We start from the raw sequence: 27,945 nt of genomic DNA, 5'->3' as shown, positions 1-27,945 counted from the left end.
TCTACAACTGATCGACGTTAGAGATATAGGTCTATAGTTCTGCACATCCGTTCGACGTCCCTTCTTGAAAACGGGGATGACCTGTGCCCTTTTCCAATCCTTTGGAACGCTTCGCTCTTCTAGAGACCTACGGTACACCGCTGCAAGAAGGGGGCAAGTTCCTTCGCGTACTCTGTGTAAAACCGAACTGGTATCCCATCAGGACCAGCGGCCTTTCCTCTTTTGAGCGATTTTAATTGTTTCTCTATCCCTCTGTCGTCTATTTCGATATCTACCGTTTTGTCATCTGTGCGACAATCTAGAGAAGGAACTACAGTGCAGTCTTCCCCTGTGAAACAGCTTTGGAAGAAGACATTTAGTATTTCGGCCTTTAGTCTGTCATCCTCTGTTTCAGTACGATTTTGGTCACAGAGTGTCTGGACATTTTGTTTTGATCCACCTACCGCTTTGACATAGGACCATAATTTCTTAGGATTACCTGCCAAGTCAGTACATAGAACTTTACTTTCGAATTCATTGAACGCCTCTCGCATAGCCCTCCTTACACTAAATTTCGCTTCGCGTAATTTTTGTTTGTCTGCAAGGCTTTGGCTATGTTTGCTGTGAAGTTCCCTTTGCTTCCGCAGTAGTTTCTAACTCCGTTGTTGTACCACGGTGGCCCTTTTCCATCTCTTACGATCTTGCTTGGCACATACTGATCTAACGCATATTGCACGATGGTTCTTTGTGTTCGCGGGGCCCCAACACTACATTAGGCATGTGTACTAGTTTCTTTGGTTCTTCTGTGTATAAACATGTACAACTATTTAATTTTGTGCATTTTTAACTTATCGCGGCGTAATGAACAATCCATCAAATTTCGAGCGTGCTGTCGCTCACATACTATTTCTTCAACTAATATTTCGGCCGCGTAACGTTCTGGAATCCTGACAGTTAGTGGCAGGACCGACAAGGTGCCGAGGACGGCCTTCTGTACCCCATAGCAGAAGTACTGGGGATACGGGTCACAGGTGCTGGACGACGGCACAGACCTACACTTACACACTCGCCACCTGTATGTTTGGCGGCGGTCGAACCTTGATCACTTCTCTAATTTAAGCCGGATTCCATGTATTATGTGAATTAAAACCATTATATATATTTACTAAGTTATCCGTTAATTTTGTTTCTATGACTTCCTTGAATACATAATCCGAAAACTCAGAGCTGGACATTAAAATCTTTGTGTGACTGCAGTTCGTCGAAGGACCCGCATCTACACAAAGTTATGCCACAGCTGACTTATCTGGTTGTAGTAAGCATGTATATCTGCTGTGTTCCCAGAACCTCTCGTGAATGGTGAGTGTTGTCTGACCTATATATGACTTACCACAATTTCCTTTCATCTTATTTTCATTTTCATGTTGAATTTTACGACCAGATTGGTGTAGTTGCTGAGGGTAACTCCCTCTCCTCTGTTTTAGCTAATTTATTTATGCAAGACTTCGAGGACAAGGCAATGGACACGGAAAGTTTTAAATCAACAGTCTTCTCGAGGTACGCGGAAGACACACTTGTAGTATCCGTACATCCATCTTTCAGAGATGGTTACGGGACTCGGCTGCCCAGTACAGAATATCAAATCAAACACCTTTCAGCCGTCTAATTAACAAACTGTCGTTTTATTTAGCTACCAGTTTCGGCGATGTACTACGCCATGTTCAGGCCCTCTCAACGACTTTTGGGAAGATTCCAACCTCGGTTCCGGCCAAAATAGGGACCAACATTCAAATATTAGTATCTGTAGATTTCTGCTTCATATAGCGATCACTGCAACCATCATCTGCCGGCAGAAGAGAAGTCGTAGGATGAGTATTGTCTCTCAAGGTCCTACACTTCTCCGAAACCGAAACTGACCCTCCACCAAGTAGACTTGTTTCAGTTTTTCCATTCTTCTGCAAAGAATTCGTGTTAATATTTTGCAACCATGACTTATTAAACTGATGCTTCGGTAATAATCTCACCTGTCAGTATCTGTTGTCTACGGGATTACGCTGAGCTCCCATCTCATTTTGTTTTCGGCGTGTTGCCAATCCGCTAGTGGCAGGGACTCGATGAAGTGAAGTGATCGTATGGCATTGGAAGGCTTTTTTAGTTGGCGCCACTTCGGCGACTTGCGTGTCGATGATGATGAAAATGATGAATCTACATCTACATCTACATCTACATCCATACTCCGCAAGCTACCTGACGGTGTGTGGCGGAGGGTAAGACACAGAACACCCAGTCCCCTGCCGGTAATCAAACCCGGGCGCCGCCAGTGATTGACTTGCATAAGGTGCTCTGAACAGCTTACACCACAATGCTTACCACGGTGAGGCGCAACTGCTTGCCCTTGAGACGATGCAGTGTGTAGCCGAGTCCCAGACCAACGATGTAGGGCCCGGCGCGGGTGTGCGAGGGCGTGTACAGCAGGCTGAACACCTGCCACAGCATGGCGTCGCTAGAACATACAACGCAAACACACTATTTACTTTTCATGACAAGATTAGGCCAGTCATTCCATCTAGTTACTATATTTCTAGGTTCTATACATTTTATATTATGTTCACATAACGATACATTTGTTGTGCAAAGACTTACATTTTAAAAAAACAGGAAACATAAAATCAAAGTTCCATAAGAACATCTATTTTATGTTCTGTCGTGAAGAAGTTTTCAGCTTTCTAGGCCTCCGTCAGACAACTTCACGCTGTACAAATTGTCCACAAAACATCAGTGAGAGCTTTTAGCTGTTCAAACATTTGTTTCCAAAATATCACATTTAAACATCAGCGGCAAAAAGGCGAATATGGACCTCTTTATTAAAAGACTGACTGAAAAGTGAGGTTCCAGCTGCCTCGGTCTATCTTCCCCAGAACCCTTCTGATAACTTCTCTTTACTGCGCCATTTCAGAAAGTGCGTTTCCTCCTCACACCGGATTTTATGTCCGTGTCCGTCTTTTACATGAACAAGTAGAGTAAATTTGAACATCTGTATCTCCGAAACGGATAAAGATATGAGGAATATTTTCACAGTCGCTGTAAATATTCATCTAGGAACACATGATAAAAAATTCAGCCATTTGCTGTGTATATACGTTTTGCAAACCGCGGCTTGGTTGTACTTCGCAAAAACCCTATATTCGAATTTTTTCAGGAACTGCCCATGAAGTAAAAGGTGCCTCTAAAAACCCCTTCAGGTGCATCTTAGACCACATCCAACGCAAAAAGAACCAACCGATTTGCTCCAGTTGCCTGAGATGGAACAAGCGTACATTATTCAAATTGTGACCCTGTACTGCAGGATCGTTACAGTAAGACGATCCTCTGTTAGATATACAAATAGTCCCTAGTCTATCACCAATAAAACCCGAGGTATCAGGCGAGGAAAAATCTCGTTTTTATACGCGGCAGTGCATACTGTCGCATGCGTACCGATTATGCATTTGTCCGAAGAACGGTACCATTGGAATGTTTAACATATCAACACAAAAAAGAAATATTATGTATTGCATTCATGCCAAATTAAAGCAATGCGATAGTGTTTTCAATTTTAAAAGGTCAAATATTGCCTTTATAGTTTTATACTCAAAACTTGATCCAGTCTTGTGTTTTTCGTATAGATGTATACTCAATCTTCCACAACGTATCTCAATCCACTGCTAGATATAGACCTCCTCCATATGTTTCATCTTTGCTTTTGAGCCACACGGTACCATCGTGTTCCAGCCACCAGCCTTTCTGGATCCTCCAACGCCTCTCTTACTGTACATTGCTCCCCTGCGAACAATTCTGAGGATCCACCTGCTCTGATCTTGTCGAGCTACGTGTCCGACCCACTTCCACTTGAGTCTTAAAATTCTCTCGAGGTAGTCTGTTCCTTTGTTCTCCTTCTAATGTCCTCTGATCGAATCGCATGCCTGAGGCTGATGTCTAGAATCTGTCTCTCAATGGCTCCTTCTGTATTTGTCTCATAGTCATGGTGTCCACAGCGTAGGTTGTAGCCTTAGCCATCGGGTCATTTGGGGCATCCTTGTTGGTCAGTACAAGTCTCAGTTTCTGGAATGCTACTCATCTCGGTCCTATTCTGCAAGGAATTTCTGGATTTGGTCGTTTTTTCCTAGTTTCATTTTGTGACCAAGCTAGATGTATTCATCAACTGTTTTACAGACTGCCTTCCGAATGTAAGTGGTTGGTTCTGTGAGCTTACTATTTTTGTCTTATTGATGTTCATTTCGAAGCCAGTCTTTACAGAGGCAGGTTTTGATTTTTGGATCATTTTAGTTCTTTCAGACCTTCACTTATGAGCACGAAATCTTCATTTAAGCGCAGATGGTTCATATGTGAGCCACTCATTTCTGTTCCTCTGTTATTCCAGTCCAATCATTTGAATACATTTTCGAAGTGTGAACAGTTCTGGAGAGACGATTTCGAGATGGCGAACTCCTTTGTCGATTAGAGTCTTACTGGTGATGAGGTCTTCATCCACTTTATAAGTTTTGCCAGTTCATAGATATATTTCAGAAGCTTTGTGTACCTTGAATTTATCCTGCCTTTTCAAGGGCCTCTATCATTGCCTAAATCTCCACGGACTGATGTTGTACAGGGTGATGTCTAAATGCAGACTGAAGGGACGAATGGAAATTTCTATCAATTCTGGCATTCGATCACTGTTCTCCCGCTTACTAGGGCAGATGCGCTAACCACTACGTTATCCCGGCACAGTGGCTTTGCACAACTGCACGAACTGCTCTAGCGCGTCTCCCTCCCAAAACTAAATTCCCATACACGCTTCAGCCCACTTGGTATTTCCCGTAAACTGAACAGCATTTCAGAGGCTCTCCAACAGTATTGGAATATAACCTCAGTGTCAAACGGAATGGAGGATTCTCCAACAAACCTAGGCACGGGTGCTCTAATCAAATGGAATTAGATTCAGAAACCTCTATTATGTGTACACGAAGACTGAAGCAATGAATAGAAAATCTGTACCAAACCCCTGGATTCGGACCCCGGTCTTCTGCTCTCTAGGCAAATGCGCTATCCACTACGCCACCCTCTCCACGGTGGTTTCGCAGAAATGCACCGACCACGTCAGCACGCCTCCCTTCTCAACCCAAAATCCCATTCAGAAATCTGTCAGTGGGCAGGAGCCCGGGTTCGAATCCTGGGCTTGTCACAACTGAGTACCTTGTACTCAGTTGTTTTCTCAAGATGAAGACGGGTAGTCAGGACGTGACCCACAGAAAAAAAAGCTTTCCGAAATCCCGCTTACTCCACGGAGTTTTATTTAAACTCATTACCCCTATGAGGCGGTTTGTTACAATGTTACTCAGGAGTTTGTAATGATATGATAAACTGACCACGTGGTAGTTATCCAAGTTTTCCTTATCGTCCTTTTTGGACAGTGGTACCACTTCAGCATTTTTCCATTTTTCTGGTATTATTCAAGAGTTGGTTGATTTGCTGAATAGTACCCTCACATCTCCCTGCAGGTTGCTTCCCTCTAGTTTCAGCATTTCAATTGTTTCCATATCTTCCCCAGCAGTCTTTTTTATTTTTAGTTTCTTAAGTCCATTTTATACTTCAATAGTGATTACTTCAAGTGCATCTCGAGAAGACAATTCGCCGTCTTTGGCTTTCATAGGAAGATAATCTGTTTTTGAGAGGTTGAATCATTTAACTCTTACATGCGTAACAAGTTAAAATTTCTAATAGAGATGAGTTTGTCCCACGTTACATTCTCCGGCACGTGTGAGAAAATTGGCTACGCGCTTCCCTTGAAAGTGATATACACACATAAAAAAAAAAAAAAGTTTTGCATCACTTCGGTTCTGAGATTTCCGGATCCTGTACAGAAAACTGGAATAGAGATCAACATAAACATCATTTCCGCCATTTTTATTGCTCATGAAAAACACATATTGAATGTTGTACTATCATACAGCGAGACCTTCAGAAGTGGTGGTCCAGATTGCTGTACACACCGGTACCTGTAATACCCAGTAGCACGTCCTATTACATTGATGCATGCCTGTATTCGTCATGGCATACTAACCACAAGTTCATCGAGGCACTGATGGTCCAGGTTGTCCCACTCCTCAACGGTATTCGGCGTAGATCCGTCAGAACGGTTCGTGGGTGACGTCGTCCATAAACAGCCCTGTTCCATCTAACAAAGGCATGTTCGATAGGGCGCATGTCTGGAGAACATGCTGGCCACTCTAGTCGTTATCCTGAAGGAAGTCATTGACAAGATGTGCACGATGGGGTCGTGAATTGTCGTCCATGAAGACAAATGCCTCGCCAATATGCTGCCGATGGTTGCAAAGATGGACCACGCGATGGGCGTCAGGAATGAAATTGCGCAGCATGCAGCCTATTGCGCACAGTTTGAGTCGTAACACGATGTCCTGTGGCTGCTCGAAAAACATTATTCAACATAGTGGCGTTGCTGTCAGGGTTCCTACGAGCCATAATCCGTAGGTAGCGGTCATCCACTGCAGCAGTAGCCCTGGGGCGGCCTGAACGAGTCATGTCATCGACAGTTCCTGTCTCCCCGTGTCTCCTCCATGTCCGAACAACATCGCTTTGGTTCACTTCGAGACGCCTGGACGCTTCCCTTGTTGAGAACCCTTGTTGGCACAAAGTAACAATGCGGACGCGACCGAATCGCGGTATTGACCTCCTAGGCCTGGTACACGAGCCGTGTACCTCCTTCCTGGTAGAACGACTGGAACTGATCTGCTGTTGGAACCCCTCCGTCTAAGAGGCACAGCTCATGCATAGTTGTTTACATCTTTGGGCGGGTTTAGTGACATCACTGAACAGTCAAAGGGACTGTGTCTTTGATACAATATCCACAGTCAACGTTTATCTTCATGAGTTCTGGGAACCAGGGTGTTGCAAACCTTTTTTTACGTGCGTATTAAGATAGCTAGTTGCTATATCTCACCACACTGGACAACAGCAAAAGCAAGTTACAGTAGACACGAATTTAAAGTGTGAAGATATTAACGATCGTCTTGAAGGATGGACGGCAAGATCCTTCAGCTCCACATTGTCAACAGTACTTACTTTTCCTATCTACAACCCTGGGCTTATTTTAGTACGACGAAGGTGGAAGTATATAAAGTGTCCCTGAGCACACGTGTGAACTCTGTGAGGTAATTTTTAGTGCACGATAGATCAGACGACTTAGAAACTACATCATAAGATATAACGCTTTAAAATCGACATCTAAAATCATTTTAACAGTCTAATAAGGGGACCTCAAGTACTCGTCAACAACTCGTCAAAATTTATGGCATATGCAGGACGTGGCCAGAAATGGAAGTGACGGAAGTGGGAGCTCCTGACAGCCAAGCGTTTAGAAAAAACAAATTGCATTTTTGGCTCGGGTCTGGAGAGTCATGAGCCATTTATGTTAAGAGGGTTGCTGGCTCAGCAAAAAGAGTACGGAACGGCAATCCGACTGTTGTGTGTGTCGATCCGCCCTGCTGATACTTTCGTGCTTTCAAGATACTCTGCAAATAAACCGAAATAATGCTTCTACCGCTGTTCCAGGCACGTCATTATGTTCTCTTTTAGTATCACACATTTTAGGTTGACTCAATGTTTTTTCACAATATTCTCACTCTGTTCCCATAATTTTCTTGAAAAATTCACGTTGCTCAGTCGAGAGCTAGCAAGCTAACGACCTCTGTACGTTTAGTCCCTAACGATCGACAGGCCGATTTTACCTGCACCAGGAACCTATCGTTCGTGTGCAGCTGCTGAGGGCTCGGAAGTCCTGTACGCTTTCATTCCCATCCCGCCTTGAAAAGTTATTGCCCGCCGCGGTGGTCTCGCGGTTCTAGGCGCGCAGTCCGGAACCGTGGGACTGCTACGGTAGGAGGTTCGAATCCTGCCTCGGGCATGGATGTGTGTGATGTCCTTAGGTTAGTTAGGTGTAAGTAGTTCTAAGTTCTAGGGGACTGATGACCACAGCTGTTAAGTCCCATAGTGCTCAGAGCCATTTGAACCATTTTTTTAAAAGTTATTTGCAGAGTCCTCGTGGCTGCTATAATTACACTCGTTCCTTGTCTATAAGAACATAATGAATTTCCCACGTCGCCAGAAGATATAAATTTACACGTAGAAGAAGGGACTCTAACCGTTTGAGATGCATTGTTTAAGAAGGACGCTGAAAATAAAGTGGACAGAAAAGAAACGAGATTGTTCTCCGCGGAAGCTACGAAGAAAGGAATATGTGGAAAGGTCTAATTAGAAAAAGGAATAATATAACAGGACATGGGGTTAAGGCAAAAGTATTAGGTTGTTATAATTAAAGTGCGGCTACTCGCTGGGGTCCAATGCAGAGTTCAATTGTCGTATGGCAGCAAAATTTAATAATTATGCTGATGCATTAAAGCGCAGCCGATTTACACTGGAAAAAATATTAGTTCCAGTTTTGGTCACAAGACGTAAAAGTAGCGCTGCACTGCATCTCGTCGACATCTGCGGTCCTCATATTGAACAAATGGTGTAAGGGGCAGTTAATAATATAATCAGCATTATGTCTTCCTCACTTATTTCATCTTTTCTACCCACGTTCCGTTCCTAATCCATTAAACAGGGAAACACTTGTATACGTATTTCTTGCATTCACAGCGCCAAATTTGCACTTGGTGACCAACGTTGGAACTAATTTTCTTCGGTTCCACATTAACACATTAGAATAACTACCACGTTTCGCTGCCGATCGATAATTACAGTCCACTCTGGACATCCATGAGGAGCAGCACTTTAATTACAACCATCCAGTAGCGACTTCTAGAGTACTGTAAGTAGCCGTAGAGGTGAAAAACCGTGCGATAACTCATAGAGTGAAATACGCACGACAAATAGAGAGGAAACAGTGGCGAGCCGCCTCTTATCAGACTAACAATTCCTTTTTACGATTAGTTCTTTTTTCAAACTCTTGCTTAGCTATTGTGTTGCTTACATGTTCGGTAGCGAATTACCTCGATTACTATCCAATGTAAAGGCTACGTATTATTATTTTGTTTATCTGTATGACTGCATTTACAGATACGAAGAAGCACAATGCTTTAAATACAATGACAATTAATGAGTTATTAAATGAATCACAAACGCAACAACAAAGTAAACTTGTTTTTGTAGTGCGCTGCACAAGCTACAAACTTCTTAAACATTCCTCTGTGGAATAGAGGGATTGGTTTGGAAGAATTTATTTTAGATTTTCGGTGCTGAGTGTCATACTAACAGATTTTCTGAACCGCTGACAGTTTTAGTGCTGAGCAACGAAAGTCATTTCAACAGCCACAAATAATAATCTGACTCTAGTGGTCAGGAAGTCTGAGTCTTAAGCGATGGTCTCGGTTTCGATTCTCTGTTCGGTCACAGATTTTTCCTTGGTAGTAGTACTATCTCGGGGTGCACCCATCCTCGTGGTGCAGAAAGAGTAGATAATTCAATGAGAAGTAGCGACTCCAAGACCTGAAAAGTTGACATGACAATGACGGGAGAGCGGGGTGATGATCCCACGCCACTCCATACGGCCACATTGCGGAGGACGACATGGTGGCCGGTCGACACCGTGTGGCGTTCAGGCGCTTATCGCAGAGTTCAGTTTTCTGTAAGGTCTTAACTGACAATTTTGTTTCCGAGCGCAGCGAACATCCAAGGTACACAGATAAATTCACTTAAGCTGCCTCACCTGAAAGAATTCGGAAACCATTTAACAACCCATAATTCTGTCACCTCGTAGATGTATTAAGAGGAAGTTTCCTCTAAACGACGTACTATATTAATTGAGGGATACTGGTGTCAATATCGCTTTTTCTACCGTAGTAGCACTGTAGTAATTTTTATCTGCTAGTATCGTATATCCCGAAGAGAGAAAGTGAACTACATTTCTAGCTCTGAAGAAATATTTCGAAGATTTGTATGTTTCGGACACCAAAAAAATTTGTCTTACTTTTGAGGTGAACAGCTTACAAGGGGACCCTCCATAGGTAAATCACGGATTTTGACGTGCTTCACATACGTTGTAGAGGCACTTACCCTGAGCGCCTGGCTATCCGGTTTTTTAGCGATGGGCCTTAGTTTTTGAGAAAATCGATTTTGGATTTCATTGCGCGCTTTGTATACCCGTAATATTACCTATAATCCGAGCAAGTCAGCGTAGCGCAGCGGTAAAGGTTCACGGCTATTGCGCTAGAGGTATCTTGTTCGCATCCTGCTCCCACATGTTTTATGTATGCAAGAACCGTCAGGAAAATGTAGTCCTAATGTTCAAAAACAAGTAGATGAATTAACTGAGAAATACAGAAATGTAGTCGTGTCCTGCACGAAATCCGAGAAGTTCACGAATCTGGTGCACGCACCTAATTTTGAACTCATGATTAGCTACGCATGGTTCGCATCGAAATTAGCGGATGAAACAGAAATATTATTGGATGCAAAAGAAATGTGTTTCCCGGTATCGCTAATGAAGAAACCGTACGTCTGCAAGACGGCTACTTTCATAAAATGCGCGTGGTGCTGCGAAAATTTGTGCTTCGGTTGTTTCTATAATAAGTGTCACCCAAAATATTATTCTGGCTCATCAAGCAATGTGGACGATGAAAAATAAGATTTCGTAATATTGTATGGCAAAAAAAATTAATAACTGAATATAGATATATAATTTCACACAACGTACACTGTTTGTTGATATTCTGTGAAATAAAATTGAAAAATTGGGTCGATTTTGAAAAAAAAGTTCACGAGTAGAATTCGAACACGGTACGTCCAGCACGGCAGCCGTGAACCGTTACCGCTGCGCTACGGTGACCTGCTCGGAATATGTGTAATATTACGGGTATACAAAGCACGCAATGACCTTCCAAATTGATTTTCTCAAAAAACAAGGCCCGTCGCTAAAAAACCGGATAGCCAGGTACTCAGGGTACGTGCCTCTACAACATATTTGAAGCACGTCAAAATCCGTGATTTACATATGGAGGGTCCCCTTGTAAGCTGAACCAGCAGACAATCTCGTAGACAGGGCATCGACAGCTGTGAGTAATCGTATTGGGCTTGTCAAAGAAGAATCAGTACAAGCGTCTTAAGGGAAGAACACTAACAATAGACCCTCGTAGGTTCCAGTTTCTCTGCGTCATTATTCTCGGGGCTAACGACAAAATGTGAACAAGCAGCATTGCATCAGCCGCGGTCTCTCTTACGGGCTACAATGAGCCTCTGGCTTGCTAAGTGGCGATGACAAGTTCAGCTGAAGCGATAGAGTTAGGGGATTTCTCGTTGTTCACAGAAATGATGGCCAGCTTGTCAAAGGACGTCCTCTAGTTTGTAAGGGTAATGCACCACCAAACACCTTGAAGAAAGCGAGTCTGAACCATTCAAAAGAGAGAAGACAGGTTAAGCGATCAAACGATCTGATCAGAGTCAACGCTTGTACAAGGACAGATTACAGTGCTCTGATTTCATATGCAGAGATGGCGACAAATATGATCCTCGAATCTTTATTAAGGGTAAACGTCAATCTAGAAATCAGGCCCCTACAAAGTTACAGAAATTAACAAGTATACAACTTTAATTTGACGCATTGTGAAACTCCAACAAATGAAGGGCACAATGTTGCTACAATCACGCTTTAATGAAGAAAATGAGCCAAAGACAACTCCAGTAAAGGATACAAAATTTTTAAAAAAATCAGACAGAACGGAGTGATAGGAACCTACAGTGCACTAACAGCATGGAGTCTGACTTAATGAACAGTATTTGTCACTGCTACAAGAAAACGTTGTTTGACTTCTCCCAATGAGTAATTCCTGTTTGGAGTACAACAGTGAGTTACAGGTGAAAGAAGCAGCGAACGCAGTCTGCAAGAATTCAGTTCCTACTATCGTATCGGGTAAACGACCACGGGAATGGTGTAACGCGTTATTCCGTTTTGTATGTTATCTCAGCTGAGGAGATGCGTATACGTCGCAACATCTGGCGGCATATGTAGCAGTAAGTGAATTTACTCTTTCCAACGTGTCCCTTGACTGTATACCAATAGCACAATGTTGAAAATTATACTCCAGTTTTCACTGTCTCTTAATTCATGTGATATATTGCCAATTAAAGATACTTTAAATTTTGTCGGTCTATTACCCATGGCGCTCGTCCAATAACCAGTCACAGACTACCCCAGTAGCCGTTCGAAATGCTGTTCAACGTATTCAGCGTTTATTTACAGATACGCCATCGCATATGCAATTTTCAATTCGCTTGACCTCAACTTCAGATATCAATTTTGACGAATAATATCGTTATTGCTCTGCAGAATTCATCTTTCCTGTGTAACATTGTAAGAAGCTTGTGCACTGAATTTTACTGATTAATGATTATTCCTTCAACGTGGTTGACTACCACCAAGGCAGCAAATTAAGCATGCAGACAGAGCTATGTGTCGTATGGATGTTAACGAATTCCTTCCACTCCCCCAAACCACCTCACGTTGTAAGGCATAGGGCCGTCCCGGCAACACTATCGCTTCGCCAATTTTCAGTTCTGTTCGCGAAGATGAGAAAGAGGACCATCGATCATACTACTTCAGATCTCCAGTTTCTCCGAATTTCTAATCATAGTCATTTCGCGTAACGTATGTTGGCTGGCTGTTTCCCGAATGCGAATGTAAATACGCTTTCCCCAAAGTGGCGGGGGTGCTAACGAACTCTCGGGCGCATTGTGTGCGGGAATTCCCTGGACTGAATTAAAGTGGCTAGGTGAAGCGTGTTCCTTGCTGGTAGAGACTGTTCAGTAACACGTCATCAGAATAAGCTACAAGACCTATAATCGTTTTCATGACACTGAAAGCAAATCTACATTAACTTAAATACCAAGTTAAATAAGAACAAGTATTTCGGGAAATATTTTTAAAGTGAGTACACATGTATGAAATGGTTCAAATGGTTCTGAGCACTATGGGACTTAACTTATGATGTCATCAGTCCCCTAGAACAGCTTAAACCTAACTAACCTACGGACAACACACACATTCATGCCCGAGGCAGGATTCGAACTTGCGACCGTAGCGGTGGCGCGGTTCCAGACTGTAACGCCTAGAACCGCTCAGCCACCCCAGCTGGCACACATGTATCGCTTTTAGTCGAAAACTGATATTTTGAGGCCGTAGCTGTGTACAAATATAGGTTGTTTCTTGCAAGGAAGAGAACAGCAACGTGTCTACTGATAATGGTATTTATTTACATAAATAACGCCGTTACCAGTGCAGATTCATCTTCAGACAGCTGTTCACGTCTAGTCACAATCCGACAATGGTAGCATTGGTTTTCAGTTCTTTAGTCCCACTTGTGGTGAAAGTTCCTTGGAGTGGTGGTGGCCCACAGCAAAAACCGATGTTAGAACAGACCTATTTAAGCATGACTATCCCCAATAACCATGGAACACAATGCAAACAAATCTTTAAAGTGGTAGTTATAGTTTACCTAAGTATAAATTCCCGCGTCATTTTGTTGTTTGCTTGGCTTCACGAAATACTGAAGAGTATTTATTTGTTGTGTCTACCAAACCACAGAGACAGACAGACAGACAGACTCTCTCTCTCTCTCTCTCTCTCTCACACACACACACACACACACACACACACACACACACACACACACACACAGAGAGAGAGAGAGAGAGAGAGAGAGAGTTTTTGCGCATCGGAAAATATAATGGTGCCAAAGCATTTCGCTCTCAGACATTTTACAGTATGTACATTGATATGAAAGTAGAAAATTTACAACGTACAAAGCTTTATTATCTACAATTCATATATTTATATTTAATAAGCATTAACTACACATAAATTAAACAAATAAAGATGTCAGTTTTCTACAAAATGTTATTTAAATCATATTATGTAAATGGTATGGAAACGGTGCTATTTGTTAAATAAATAGCATCATCAATAGTGGCTGATTCCTGTTCTCTTCCTTGCAAGAACCAACAATTTTTCGTATCTTTTAGGGCCGCTGGAAACAACAGATACTACTAGAAGATTTCCAAGAAATGTTGAGTTCATAATGTTTGTAGTTAAGTACCATAGTGTTTTTGATTGAGTGTAAAAATTTTTTTGAATGGAACCTCATTGATTCGACCCTCGTTAGTAGTTGCTTTCTTTAACTTTATTTCAATTCTGGGTTTGTTGTCAAATGGGAACATTAAAACACTGATTCATATCTATTAATTACAATAACATCTTTTAATTTTGATTACTAGTCACATGAAAATAAATTAAAATTTGGCACAGACATGCGAAAATCCTATTCTTGAAGGCAAAAACCTGTCCGTCGATACTGTTCAATCTGAGGAAATAAAGTGCTTTTTCCTATATCAATGTTTGCAATTTCTGTAACCAACATTTAATTCACTATGTATACTCTATTTTCATTCGATCAGTAATTTTAAAAAGACGTTGCTGTTGTTGTTTCAAAACTTTATTTTCAATATTTGTTAAATAATATTTCCATTTAATAACAAGTACAGAATATTAATAAAACAGTAGTTACTAGCAAGATTGGAACCAGCGACTTCACAATTACAATACTTTTACGCAGAGGTAGAAAGTCATGGGACAGCGTCATCCACTTGTATGGATGGCGGTGGTATCTCGTGCACAAGGTATAAAATGGCAGTGCACTGGCGCAGCTGTTATTTGCACTCAACTGATTCATATGAAAGGGTTTCCGACGTGGCCGCACGAAAGGAATTAACAGATTTTGTACTCAGAATGTTAGTTGGAGCTAGACGCATGAGACATTCTATTTCGGAAATCATTACGAAATTCAGTATTCCGAGAACCACATTGCCAGTGGTGTGCCGAGAATGCCACATTTCAGGCATTACCTTTCAATCTAAGCAGTGACCAACGGTCTTCACCTGACGACCGTGAGCAGCGGCGTTTGCGTAGAGATCTCAGTGCTAACATGCAAGCGACACTGCCCGAAATAACGGCAGAAATCAGCGTACGGCGTACGACGAACGTATCCGTTAGAACAGTGCGGTGAAATCTGCCGTCAATGGGCTACGGCAGCACACGACGGAAGCGACTGCCTTTGCTTACAGCACAACATCGCTTGCAGCGCCTCTCTTAAGCCCGTGACCATGCCGGCTGGACTCTAGTCAGATGAGTACCCATTTGAGTTGGTACGAGCTGATGGTAGAGTTTGACTGCGGCGCTGACCCCAAGAAGCCGTGGGCTCAAGTTGTCGACAAGTCACTACAACGTAGTCGTGGCTCCATTTTTACGTGGAAAGGACCGGGTCCTCTGGTCCAATTGAAACGATCATTGACTAGAAAAGGTTTTGTTCGCCTACTTAGAGTCCATTTGCAGCCACTTATGCACTTCATGTTCCCAAACAATTCTGGAATTCTTACGAATGATAAAGCGCCATGTCACCGGGCCGTAAGTGATCGCAGTTGGTTTGAAGAACATTCTGGACAAATCGAGCGAACGACTTGGCCACCTAGATTGCCCGTCATCAATCCAATAGAATATTTTATATGACATAATCGAGAAGTCAGTCCGCGCACAAAATCCTGCGCTTGCAAAACTTTCGCAGTTATGGACGGCTATACAGGCAGCATGGCTCAGTATTTCTGCAGGGGACTTCCAACGATTTGATGACTCCTTGCCAAGTCGAGTTGCTGCACTACGCCGGGCAAAAAGAGGTCCGACACGATATCAGCAGGTATCCCACGACTTGCAACCTTGTGTAAGCTGCTCACGCTGCTACTGGCGACATTCAATTAGCAATAAATATTGTTTTTTAAAAAAAAGAATTGCTTCATACTGCTTCAGGACATTGCTAACCGGGCACTGACCTTGAAATCCTATAAAAAATGAAATGATCGTATGGCACTGTTGGCCGGAAGGCCCCATGCGGGGAAGCTCGGCCACCGTATTGCAAGTCCTTCTTAGTTGACGCCACTTCGGCGACTTTCGAGTCAATGATGATTATGAACCCACTACACCCAGTCATCAGGAAGCAGAAAAATCCCTGACCCCCTGGGAATCGAACCCGGGACCCTGCGCGCGGGAAGCAAGTACGCTACCGCTAGACCACGAGCTGCAGACTGAGATTCTATTAATGTGAAGCTAATCCAAAGGACGCAGTCCAAAGTAAGTTCAAATTAGGTGTACTAGTTCCGTGTTGAAGCGGTACTCACTCAGTGGCGTAGAGCATGGAGCCGGTGAGGTCGTAGGCGGCGGCGATGGCCAGCGGCGTCACGACGGCCACCACCAGCGCGGCCAGCAGGCCGAGGGGGGCGGCCCGCGGCCACAGCCACACGGCGGTCAGCAGCAGCAGCCCCACCAGGAAGAGCTGCATGTCCACCGCCAGGTACCACGTCTGGTTCATGCACTGCCACACACAAACACCACGCACCGCGTCTTACCACCAGGGCGTACACGAAGCAGCGTCATGTGCGAGGGGCGCTCGACAAGTAGTGCAGCACATTTCTCTTTCTCGGCCGAAAGAATGCGGTGTTTGTTGTGGTACGTCGTTGAATATTAAGCTTCAGCCTCTATAAATTGACGAAGTTGCCGTAGATAGCGGCGCTACACGTAGCCTTGAAAAGGGGTCTGTAATGGAGTTGCGTTCAAGCAGAGATATGTCACTGAATATCTTTTGGCGGAAAACCAGAGCATCGCAGATACTCATAGGCACTTGCAGAACGTTAACGGAGACCTGGCAGTGAACGAAAGCACGACGAACCGGTGGGCAAGGCGTATGTCGTTATCGCAATGAAGTCGCGCAAACCTGTCCGATCTCCTGCGTGCCGATCGTTCGCACACAGCTGTGATTCTTACAACGTCGGAAATGGAAATGAGCGTTTGGCGTCAGTGACCGAGATGCCCCTTACGGGGCAGGTCTTATTACATTCGACTCCACATTGGGCGACCTGCGCGTCGGATGTGGATGAAATGATGATGAAGTCCCTGAACGGAGAAAATCCCCGACCCAGCCGGGAATCGAACCCGAGTCCGTAGGACGGCAATCCGTCACGCTGACCACTCAGCTAGCGGATCGGACTCTTACAACGTTGAAACATGTGGACAGTCTCATTCGAGAAGATAGACGGATTACAGTCAAACACGTGCTGTACAACTGGACGTCTCTCTTGGTACTGCTGACACACTCGTTCATCAGTTGTGTGCATGTTGGGTACCTTCCCTCCTAACAGACCGTAAAGCGTCGGTCATCTTTGCGGTCTGCTTGCGCGTTACGAGACTGATCGAAATAGCTTCTGGTCGAACTGGAAACAAAATGTCAATCATTGGAATGGTGCCACGCCACCTCTTCTCCGTGGAATAGGTTGTATGCCGCTTCCTCAGCTGCTAAAGTCATGGCGACGGTCTACTGGGTCTCTGAAGGTGTTATTCTTTTTGATATCCTCCCGCATGGTGCAACGATCGACTCTGAAGTGCATTATGCTGCCCTCAGGAAACAGAAGAAACGACTTCAGCGTGTTCGTCGCTAGGAAAATGCAATCAAGTCTGCACAATAGAGAGAAGGTCCCAAAACTTCAGCCGGCCGCTGTGGCCGAGCGCTTCTAGGCGCTTCAGTCCGGAATCGCGCTGCTGCTACGGTCACAGGTTCGAGTCCAGCCTCGGGCATGTTATGTGTGTGATGTCCTTAGTTAGGTTTAAGTAGTTCGAAGTACAGAGGACTGTTGACCTCAGCCGGCCGCGGTGGTCTCGCGGTTCTAGGCGCTCAGTCCGGAACCGCGAGACTGCTACGTCGCAGGTTCGAATCCTGCCTCGGGCATGGATGTGTGTGATGTCCTTCGGTTAGTTAGGTTTAAGTAGTTCTAAGTTCTAGGTGACTGATGACCACAGATGTTAAGTCCCATAGAGCTCAGAGCCATTTGAACCATTTTTTTTTTTTTTTTTGACCTCAGATGTTAAGTCCCATAGTGGTTAGAGCCATTTTGAACGAAACTTCATTGGACTGTTTCTTCCTCATCCACCCTACAGCCCGGATCTCTCACTTTCAGACTTCCACCTGTTTGATCCAATGAACGATGCGCTCCGCGGAAGGCGGTACGTGGATGAAACGGTTCAAATCGCTCTGAGCACTACGGGACTTAACATCTGAGGTCAGGAGTCCCCTAGAACTACTTAAACTTAACTAACCTAAGGACATCACACGCATCCATGCCCGAGACAGGAACGAACCTGCGACCGTAGCGGTCGCGCGGTTCCAGACAAGCGCCTAGAGCCGCTCGGCCACACGGTCCGGCGGTACGTGGATGATGGGGAGGTTTTGATGCAGCAATACGTTGGCTCCGGCGTGGACCAGCAGAGTGGTACCATGAGGGCATAGAGGCCCTCCCAGTAACGTGACGTAAAGACTGTCGCACTGAACATTTAATATTGTTGCAAAACAGTTTTTTTGTAGTCGAAAGTGTAGGGAATAATATGACGTATTTGATCCCTGAATAGCACCGACGTGCTTTCAGAAAAAAAATGTGTCGCACTACTTATTGAACGCTCCTCTTCAATTAGACTTATCAAAAACAATGAACCAACAGCCCAATCATCTGCTGATTCGGATGTACAGTCTTCACTCGCCATTTTTCTAAGTTCTGCCTTGACTGTTTAGTGGGACGCGAAATTGAAGCGTCACCCATCCACCAGTGTCAGCCCAGTTTGCAGGTGAATATAAGTTTAATTTAGTGTTTTGTTTACGTATTTTGTAATATTTGTAATGTTTGTGAATTATCTAAAGTTTGTATTTATTTTTATGTTTCAGGTACGGAGAGGGCGGCGCAACGAACGGAGACAGCATCTTCACTGCCGGGACCAGAGAGAAAATTGCTGGCCACTATACGTCGCGGGTCGAGAGCCAAAGAGCAACAGAAGATCCTGAAACCGAGTTGTTGCGTCGTGCTTCTAAGAACCGAAAAAAAGAATGTGTAATGTTTTTACAACAATGACGTCATAGAAATTTTAATCATGTTGTAAATGTTCAGTCCTATCTTGTCAAGGCTCAAGTTCCCGTCTACAGGGTGTTACAAACAGGTACGGCCAAACTTTGAGGAAACATTCCTCACACACAAAGAAAGAAAATATGTTATGTGGACATGTCTCCGGAAACCCTTACTTTCCATGTTAGAGCTCATTTTATTACTTCTCTTCAAATCACATGAATCATGGAATGGAAACACACAGTAACAGAACGTACCATCGTGACTTCAAACACTTTGTTACAGGAAATGTTCAAAATGTCCTCCGTAGCATGGACTCCCTGATGCACTGATGCAGCCCTGGAGAATGGCGTGTTGTATCACAGCCGTCCACAATACGAGCGCGAAGAGTCTCTACATTTGGTACCGGGGTTGCGTAGACAAGAGCTTTCAAATGCCCCCATAAATGAAAGTCAAGAGGGTTGAGGTCAGAAAAGCGTGGAGGCCATGGAATTGGTCCGCCTCTACCAATCCATCGGACACCGAATCTGTTGTTGAGAAGCGTATGAACACTTCGACTGAAATGTGCAGGAGCTCCATCGTGCATGAACCACATGTTGTGTCGTACTTGTAAAGGCACATGTTCTAGCAGCACAGGTAGAGTATCCCGTATGAAATCATGATAACGTGCTCCATTGCGCGTAGGTGGAAGAACATGGGGCCCAATCAAGACATCACCAACAATGCCTGCCCAAACGTTCACAGAAAATATGTGTTGATGACGTGATTGCACAATTGAGTGCGGATTCTCGTCAGCCCACACATGTTGATCGTGAAAATTTACAATTGATCACATTGGAATGAAGCCTCATCTGTAAATAGAACATTTGCACTGAAATGAGGATTGACACATTGGTGGATGAACCATTCGCAAAAGTGTACCCGTGGAGGCCAATCAGCAGCTGATAGTGCCTGCACACGCTGTACATGGTACGGAATCGAGGAAGTACAGTACATTGTGACGAAACTAAAATGAGCTCTAACATGGAAATTAAGCGTTTCCGGACACATGTCCACATAACATCTTTTCTTTATTTGTGTATGAGGAATGTTTCCTGAAAGTTTGGCCGTACCTTTTTGTAACACCCTGTATATGTAGTATATATGAAGATAATAAACTAGTGCATACTGCAGAAGTTTAAATACGTGTTCCGAGAATTTATTTATGAAGAATTATATTAAGGAAGAAGTAGTACTGATTTATTTGGAAAGATTATTAATTTTTGACAACGTTCATCGCGAGTTTCAGTCTTAAAAGTTTATTCAATGTGGTTTTAATATTTATTAAAGCAGATAACTTGCATTAATATAATTTCTGAGAAGAAACAAACGACATGTAAATTGAAAAAAGTTTGCGCAAACCAAGTAGACTGAGTGACGGAATTCTGCGCATACGACTTTAATTACAGTTTCGTTCAAGAACCATTCAGAGACAACTTCAAAAAGAATTTAAATAATTTTGAAGAGTTTTGTGACTGACGTAGGTCATTGCACTGCACATGGTCATTGTTGTTGTTGTTGTTGTGGTCTTCAGTCCTGAGACTGGTTTGATGCAGCTCTCCATGCTACTCTATCCTGTGCAAGTTTCTTCACATCCCAGTACTTACTGCAACCCACATCCTTCTGAATCTGCTTAGTCTATTCATCTCTTGGTCTCCCTCTACGATTTTTACTCTTCACGCTGCCCTTCAATGCTAAATTTGTGATCCCTTGATGCCTCAGAACATGTCCTACCAACCGATCCCTTCTTCTGGTCAAGTTGTGCCACAGACTCCTCCCCAATTCTATTCAATACCTCCTTATTAGTTATGTGATCTACCCATCTAATCTTCAGCATTCTTCTGTAGCACTACATTTCGAAAGATTCTATTCTCTTCTTGTCCAAACTATTTATCGTCCACGTTTCACTTCCAAACGTGGCTATACTCCATACAAGTACTTTCAGAAACGGCTTCGTGACACTTAAATCTATACTCGATGTTAAAAAATTTCTCTTCTTCAGAAACGCTTTCCTTGCCATTGCCAGTCTACATTTTATATCCTCTCTACTTCGACTATCATCAGTTATTTTGCTCCCCAAATAGCAAAATTCCTTTACTACTTAAAGTGTCTCATTTCCTGATCTAATTCCCTCAGCATCACCCGACTTAATTCGACCACATTCCATTATCCTCGTTTTGCTTTTGTTGATGTTCATCTTATATCCTCCTTTCAAGACACTGTCCATTCCGTGCAACTACTCTTCCAAGTCCCTTGCTGTCTCTGACATAATTACAATGCCATCGGCGAACCTCAAAGTTTTTATTTCTTCTCCATGCATTTTAATACCTACTCCGAATTTTTCTTTTGTTTCCTTTACTGCTTGCTCAATATACAACATCGGGGAGAGGCTACAACCCTGTCTCACTCCCTTCCCAACCACTGGTCATATGTCAAAAGAAAATCATTTATACAAAACTTACGTCGTTAAACTAAAACTGATTCGACGTGTCTAATTACGCCCTTTCTATGGCACTACAGTCGATTCAAAAGCGATCAAGTAAGTTCTCCCGCTACAGAGGAAGCAAAATTGCAGACACCTCTCCACCACAACCTAGCACGAATATGAGGAATATGTGAACTGTTGACACCTTTCCCACAGACAGCTAGGACGTAAGCTGGACCACTCACCGGCTGGTCGAGGTGCACGTAGTTGTTGAGGTAGAGCATGTTGACCCACCATGAGTGGCGGCAGAAGTTCACCTCCGGCCCCACCACGGAGTCCCAGAGGGGTCCTGTGCCGAGGCGCTGCAGCGCGGCCGCGTAGAAGAAGACGACGAGCGCGTAGGGCGGCGTCAGGCGCACGTAGCGCAGCGCCGCGGCGCGGCACAGCTCCGCCCCCAGGCGCCGCCCCCGCTCCTGTCGCCTCTCGCGCTCCCGCAGGAACCCCATCGCCAGCAGCGCCGCCCCCAGCACGAAGAACGAGTCCGTGGACACGGTGCCGTTCATCAGCGGCATGCGGTACCACATCTCGTGCCACTGCAACACGCATCCCCAGTCTCAGGGTCAAGGTACATCACCTGCGGCTTGACAGCGCATTAACGTTATAAACCCCAAAAGAGAAAAGTAATTTAATATAAGACACTTGTGGCCTTAAATGTCGGGAAATATCCCAAACGCGGATGACAAGTTTGACCATGTGACGTCAGCAGGTGGCGTATCTCGGCGCACGTGCAGCGGTTGAGCCTATAGGTTTATCCCACCTGACCATCCCAAAACAAGTCCAGTATTCACGTCGCTGTCGTTCTCGGCCTACGTGAGCGACTGTAGCGCGTAGTCTTGCGTGTGGCAGGCAGTACCTTTTTGCTTTGCTTTAGGTGAGTATCTGCCTACGCGCCGCTTACCTGTAATCTTGTTCAGAGCGCGCACCGTAATCGATTATAGATCGCTGTCCTGGTGCGGGTGGCGCTCCGGTGGCGATTTGCTATGACGTCGCTGGCGTGTGTTTGCGGTGGCCGGCGGAAAGCGAGAGGGTAGTGGGTTTTCCGGGGACTGCACGGACGTGAAACTCGCTCTGCCTGACCTGCTAGTGACTAGCGCTAAGGTTGTTGTGGCTCGCAATATGAGCAGAGTGGTCTAGGGCGGAGGCGATTGGCCCCGTCTTCTGGCGATGCGGTGGTGATTAATTGGAGTCGGCGTACTTGTTCTTCCTGCCTGTCTCTTCTGGAGGTCCGGTGGGGCCTTGTGATACTCTAGCCAGGGGACAACTGGTTGCTGAATTTTGGAGTCGTCTGCCAGGTTAGGGTGTGGGCTCGGTTGGCTCTTCAGATTTTCCACTGGAAGCTCCAGCAGCGGTTTCTGAACTTTTCTGATGTGGGACGGTGTTGTTGGAACTTTTTGCTGTGTGTGTGTGTGGCTCGCTACGATATTTGTTGGTACTAATTTATTTGCTCAACTGGAGTCCTGCCCGGACTTGCGTTCATGTATGGTACATTTGACAGTCTATGTGTTAGGTAAAGTCTGCCTAAGAAGGGTGGTTTTGTACAGTATATACATAGTGAATTGCTGCTGCTTGGTATGTGGTCTTCTGGGACCTGAACAACACGATCTAGTCAATTTGGTTGCGTAATAGCATTTAGTGGTATGTTCTGTATTTTTTTTACTATGTTATTATTAAATTGGTGGAATAGTCGCTTTTGGTGTCGTTAAGGCACTTCTAAGACTGTAGTTTGACTATTCATGTGCGCTTGGTTTTTATTGTTTCGTTTTAGGAAGCGAGAACTATTTGAGATTTGTGTTTTGGCTTCCGGCACTTATTAAGAGCTCCCGAGTTAACGGAGCTGTGGTTATCATGTGCTGTCGGGATGTTACACTGTATTTTTGAATTTTATCTTGTGTTGATATTATATCATGTGTTACAGAATATAACTAAGGTGCGTAGGTGATGGGCAGTTGTGGGAGGAATGTCGGGGAGCTCTCAGCGGTTTATTTCGGGGACCGTTTCTAGTGGAAAGGCTCCGAAGTGTTGAGACCTCGCTCGTCTGTGATTGCGTTGGGAATTGCCGTCGCCCTTTAGTTGTATCAAATTATTATTTTTTATAATATTTACTGGTTGTGCTGCGCTTCTTTCATTTTATGGTGCCAAGCGCCATTATGTTTCTCAAAGTTTTTTTATATAAATTATTTTAAATTGTAATTCCAGGTTAACTTATTATTGGATTTTATCTTTTGGATAAACTCTAAAAGCACTAGTGTAAAAGGTTGTTGATTTTATTGTGACAAGCCGCCGTTATTGTTTTTAAAGCTCACTCTTTAACCATTTGTTAAGTTTTGTAAGTTATATGAATTTGGTGTTATTTAAGAGTTTAGTATTGGCAATTTAATAAATTGTGTACGGAGTCTGCTGTTTGGATATTATTGGGTGGAACTCCTTGGATAGTTGTCCTATAAGAATACACATTTCAGTAACTAGAATGAAATTATCCCTCTATAGCGGAGAGTGCGCTGATATGGAACATCCTGGCAGATTAAAACTGCCGGCCGGAGTGGTCGTGCGGTTCTAGGCGCTACAGTCTGAAGCTGAGCGACCGCTACGGTCGCAGGTTCGAATCCTACCTCAGGCATGGATGTGTGTGTTGTCCTTAGGTTAGTTAGGTTTAATTAGTTCTAAGTTCTAGGCGACTGATGATCACGTCAGAAGTTTAGTCGCATAGTGCTCAGAGCCATTTGAACCATTTGATTAAAACTGTGTACCGGACCGAGACTCGAACTCGGGACCTTTGCCTTTCGCGGGCAAGTGCTCTACCGTCTGAGCTACCCAAGCACGACGTGCGCCCCGTCCTCACAGCTCTTCTTCTGCTTTAAATCCGCCAGTATGTCGTCTCCTACCTTCCAGGTTCACATGAAAGCTTCTGTGAAGTTTGGAAGGTAGGAGACGAGGTACTGGCGGATTAAAAGCTGTGAGGATGGAGCGTGGGTCGTGCTTGGGTAGGTCAGAGGGTAGAGCACTTGCCCGCGAAAGGCAAAGGTGCCGAATTCGAGTCTCGGTCCGGCACACAGTTTTAATCTGCCAGGAAGTTTCTTTTTACATTTACGCAAGATTTACTATTCTATATACCGGTCGCACTGTCTCCACTGGTTTACTGCAAAGTACAGCACAACAAAACTCTTGCACATTGCGTCCCAAATAAATGTCTATAAGCTTCCAAATTGCCTCCCTACCAGTAAATAACCTACGTTTTCTTTACTAAATAAACTTCACAAACAAACAAAAAAGTGCGTTATTAAAGTCCCTGCATGTATGCATGCATGTCTGAAGAAACTATGGGTCGAAATTCGGAATAATACAGGCACTGTAATCTTGTATTCATCCGCCTACACCACTCGTTTGCCAGCCATGCTTCTGTTTTCTCAGTTAATAATCTCTCCCATTCCATCGTTCAGTCACCTTCTCGAAGCCGTCTCAAGAGCAGAACCCGATTCTGAACCAACCTCCCACATTGAAGTGGAGAACTAAATAACATCTCCAGCTTTAAGACAGATAATCTCATATTTACTAAAGTAACAATGAGACTGCCATTGTCTCTGCATGCATTCGTTACCCTTGTACACCCTTCTTTCTAACCTGGTCTTCCTCATTTCCCAGTATCTTAGCCGAGGCAGTGTGTTTAAATTTCCTTTTCCCAGGACGCGCTATATCAGAAAATATCGATTTCGTAGGTTTATAAATTCTTCTAGTATCTGCCACTATCATTATTAATATCACAATTATTGACGTTATTATTCAAATGGTTCAAATGTCTGATCACTATGGGACTTAACATCTTAGGTCATCAGTTCCCAAGAACTTATAACTACTTAAACCTAACTAACCTAAGGACATCACACACATCCATGCCCGAGTCAGGATTCGAACCTGCGACCGTAGCAGCCCCGCGGTTCCGGACTGAAACGCCTAGAACCGCACGGCCGACTACGTTATTATTACTCTTGTTATTTTTACTCATAGTGACAGACGCTGCAGCAGTACAACTAATGCCATTATTAACTTTATTAATCCTTAATCAGTACACTTCACTCCGCCATTTCAGATACTCAAATCTATTGGTTGTCACATCATAATTGTTAATTTCTTAGGTAACTGTAATGTAATAGATGATAGTATAAGTGTGGAACCCTGGTCCGATAATAGAGAGAATCTGACGACCCTTACCAGATCAGGTTAAATAAATGAATAAAAATGAAAGGGGTCCACTTGCTTGCAACAACGCGATTTTGTTTTATTCTCCAAACATTTAAGCATGGGAACAGAGCTTCAATTTCACCATGACAGTTTTCTCAGTTATACTGTGCAGTGCCAGTTTACCTCCTGTTAATTGCTTGATATTTAAATTCTACTTTATAATAAAGAATGTAGCGAATCATTCTGTTAACAAAAATTTTGAATTATTTGATTTCGATACTTCAGTAACAGCAACAGCTGACAGGCATTTCTTACATTTCGTATTGAATTCACAGGGATTACGTGTAAAACTACAACTAGTATCACATCACGATAGTCCGCTGCTCAATGAGAGTTTTAGACACTGTCTGCAGGAGCACACAATGGCATACTTTCAGCAAAAAACTTTCAATGACGCACCACCTATGGAAAATGTAGTTTCGATATGTTCTGCGCCTCATAAGATAATTTCAGTTAAAGTTGCTGACCATCAGTCATGGTGTGGAAGCAGTTGGGTGAACGGGTGGGGGAGGGGAGGGGGGGGGGGGTTGGGCGTTCGGCACCAGTAGAGCCAGCATCCACCAAGCTAGTGAAGACAGGTTTCGTCAGACCAGTATAAGGGAACTTCCGCAACAGAGAACTGCCAATGGCAGCCACGCGAGGATTTCTGGAGCGGCACGCCCACTTCTTCGTGACAGGAGCGCTTACACTCTGGCCGCTTCGGCCGCCTCGCACTTGCTCGCAAGTGTCCCACTTACGGCAACCAGCACAGTTCGTGATAGGTGCCCACGCCGTGTGAACGCTTTCATAGGTCTGAATTCCGACGACTGAGGCTGCGCTGGAATTGAGACCCGGGACTCAAATCGTGGAGGAGCTGTGCTCAGATTCCTGACAGATTATCCTAAATTTAAGTTATCAGTTTAAGTTATCAATGCAAGTTAATGTCGAAATGCGTATGCGATCGTTTCTCTCTACTGTCATCCTTTTCTTTATGGCCACAAATCAGACATACTGATTTAAAATAAGCCAGAACTGAGGCAGATCTCTTCAGGACTGTCTAGTGTAGTTTGCTCTGTACTGTTGATCTTCAAACAAAAAGATGAGAAAACAAACTAAAATTAAAATTTGATGCCTATTGACTTCATTAGAGACAATAGTCGCAAGAGAAATGTCCCCAAGTTCCGTAAATCCTTCTACCAGCTGTACCTTAGATGTGTGTGCTCTGCATAGTGACAGAAGGATTTCTTTGTCTGATGGATAGAATAGTGGTGCTTGTGGAAACGTATTAAGATAAGAGACGAGCTGAATATCAGTTAAAGTAATACTGCAACTTTTCAGAAGCTTGGAACAGCTAAATTGCGTAATAGTGTGAAGGAAAGTCATAACGACGATTGGAAGAGGTAATCCCGATACTGTTGATATTCAGACATTCAAGGTGTGGAAATTAAATAACTTACCAAAGTGAGAAAGTTAATCTGTGATTGAAAGACCAGTGCAAGCGCCGTAGCAGTAAGTTAAAATAACGTAGTTGCTGCAAGAAACATAGCTACCTCTTACTATCCGACTACAATATTGTTGCAACTGTCCTCCCGTAGCTGTTACTGGAAATACGCGGTGACGTCACAGTAAACAAGTGCGCTGGTGACTGAAGAAAACACATCACACTGTGAATGATTTCAGTACATTTGTACGTGTACGCAACAAGGGACTCAATATGTCCTCCTGAAATACCACCATAAAAACTCACGATAAGCCAACCGAAGCGCCATCACTCCCAATTGCAGTAATATTGTACTCGACTTGTACAAATGGTTTAATACGCCAAATCTAAATAGCATAATGAATCAACAAATAACAGAGATAGAAGTCAATCTCGCTTTGAGGAAAGCTCTTCGAGGATATGCACGTAACTGATAACCTGCATCGTTTACTTCACTCTCTCATAGTCATAATTGTAATTATGACTATAGGATCACTGGTAGTATGTGTAATTGAATATAGCGTCGATCTGATCGTCTGAAACGAAAAACTTTTTTTTTTTGCAAATCACGCGCAAGAAAATTGTCTACTGTGTATGGTGTAGTTCACCCTTCAGCTGACATCGGCGGACTATGCTTGACTCAAGTAGGGCGATGTCTGAGACAAATAGAAGTGGCACGTTTGAATGTCGTAGATGGATTCAGCAGTAATGT

General features: G+C 43.8%; 1 protein-coding gene across 1 annotated transcript in view; it reads right to left on the bottom strand.

Moving 5' to 3' along the window:
- The window catches only part of LOC126282091 (nose resistant to fluoxetine protein 6-like), a 181,880-nt gene that overhangs the window by 16,340 nt on the left and 137,595 nt on the right, over positions 1 to 27,945 (bottom strand). The window contains exons 6-8 of the mRNA XM_049981548.1: positions 21,724 to 22,071; positions 16,252 to 16,445; positions 2,350 to 2,482 (exon numbers count right to left, since the gene is read on the bottom strand). Coding sequence (XP_049837505.1) covers positions 2,350 to 2,482; positions 16,252 to 16,445; positions 21,724 to 22,071 — 675 coding nt within the window. The remainder of the gene's footprint in view (positions 1 to 2,349; positions 2,483 to 16,251; positions 16,446 to 21,723; positions 22,072 to 27,945) is intronic.

Source organism: Schistocerca gregaria, chromosome 7 (assembly GCF_023897955.1).
Source record: "Schistocerca gregaria isolate iqSchGreg1 chromosome 7, iqSchGreg1.2, whole genome shotgun sequence".
Taxonomy (NCBI): Eukaryota; Metazoa; Arthropoda; class Insecta; order Orthoptera; family Acrididae; genus Schistocerca; species Schistocerca gregaria.
The sequence above is the reverse complement of the archived record's forward strand: the minus strand, read 5'-3'. Positions and strand labels throughout refer to the sequence as shown.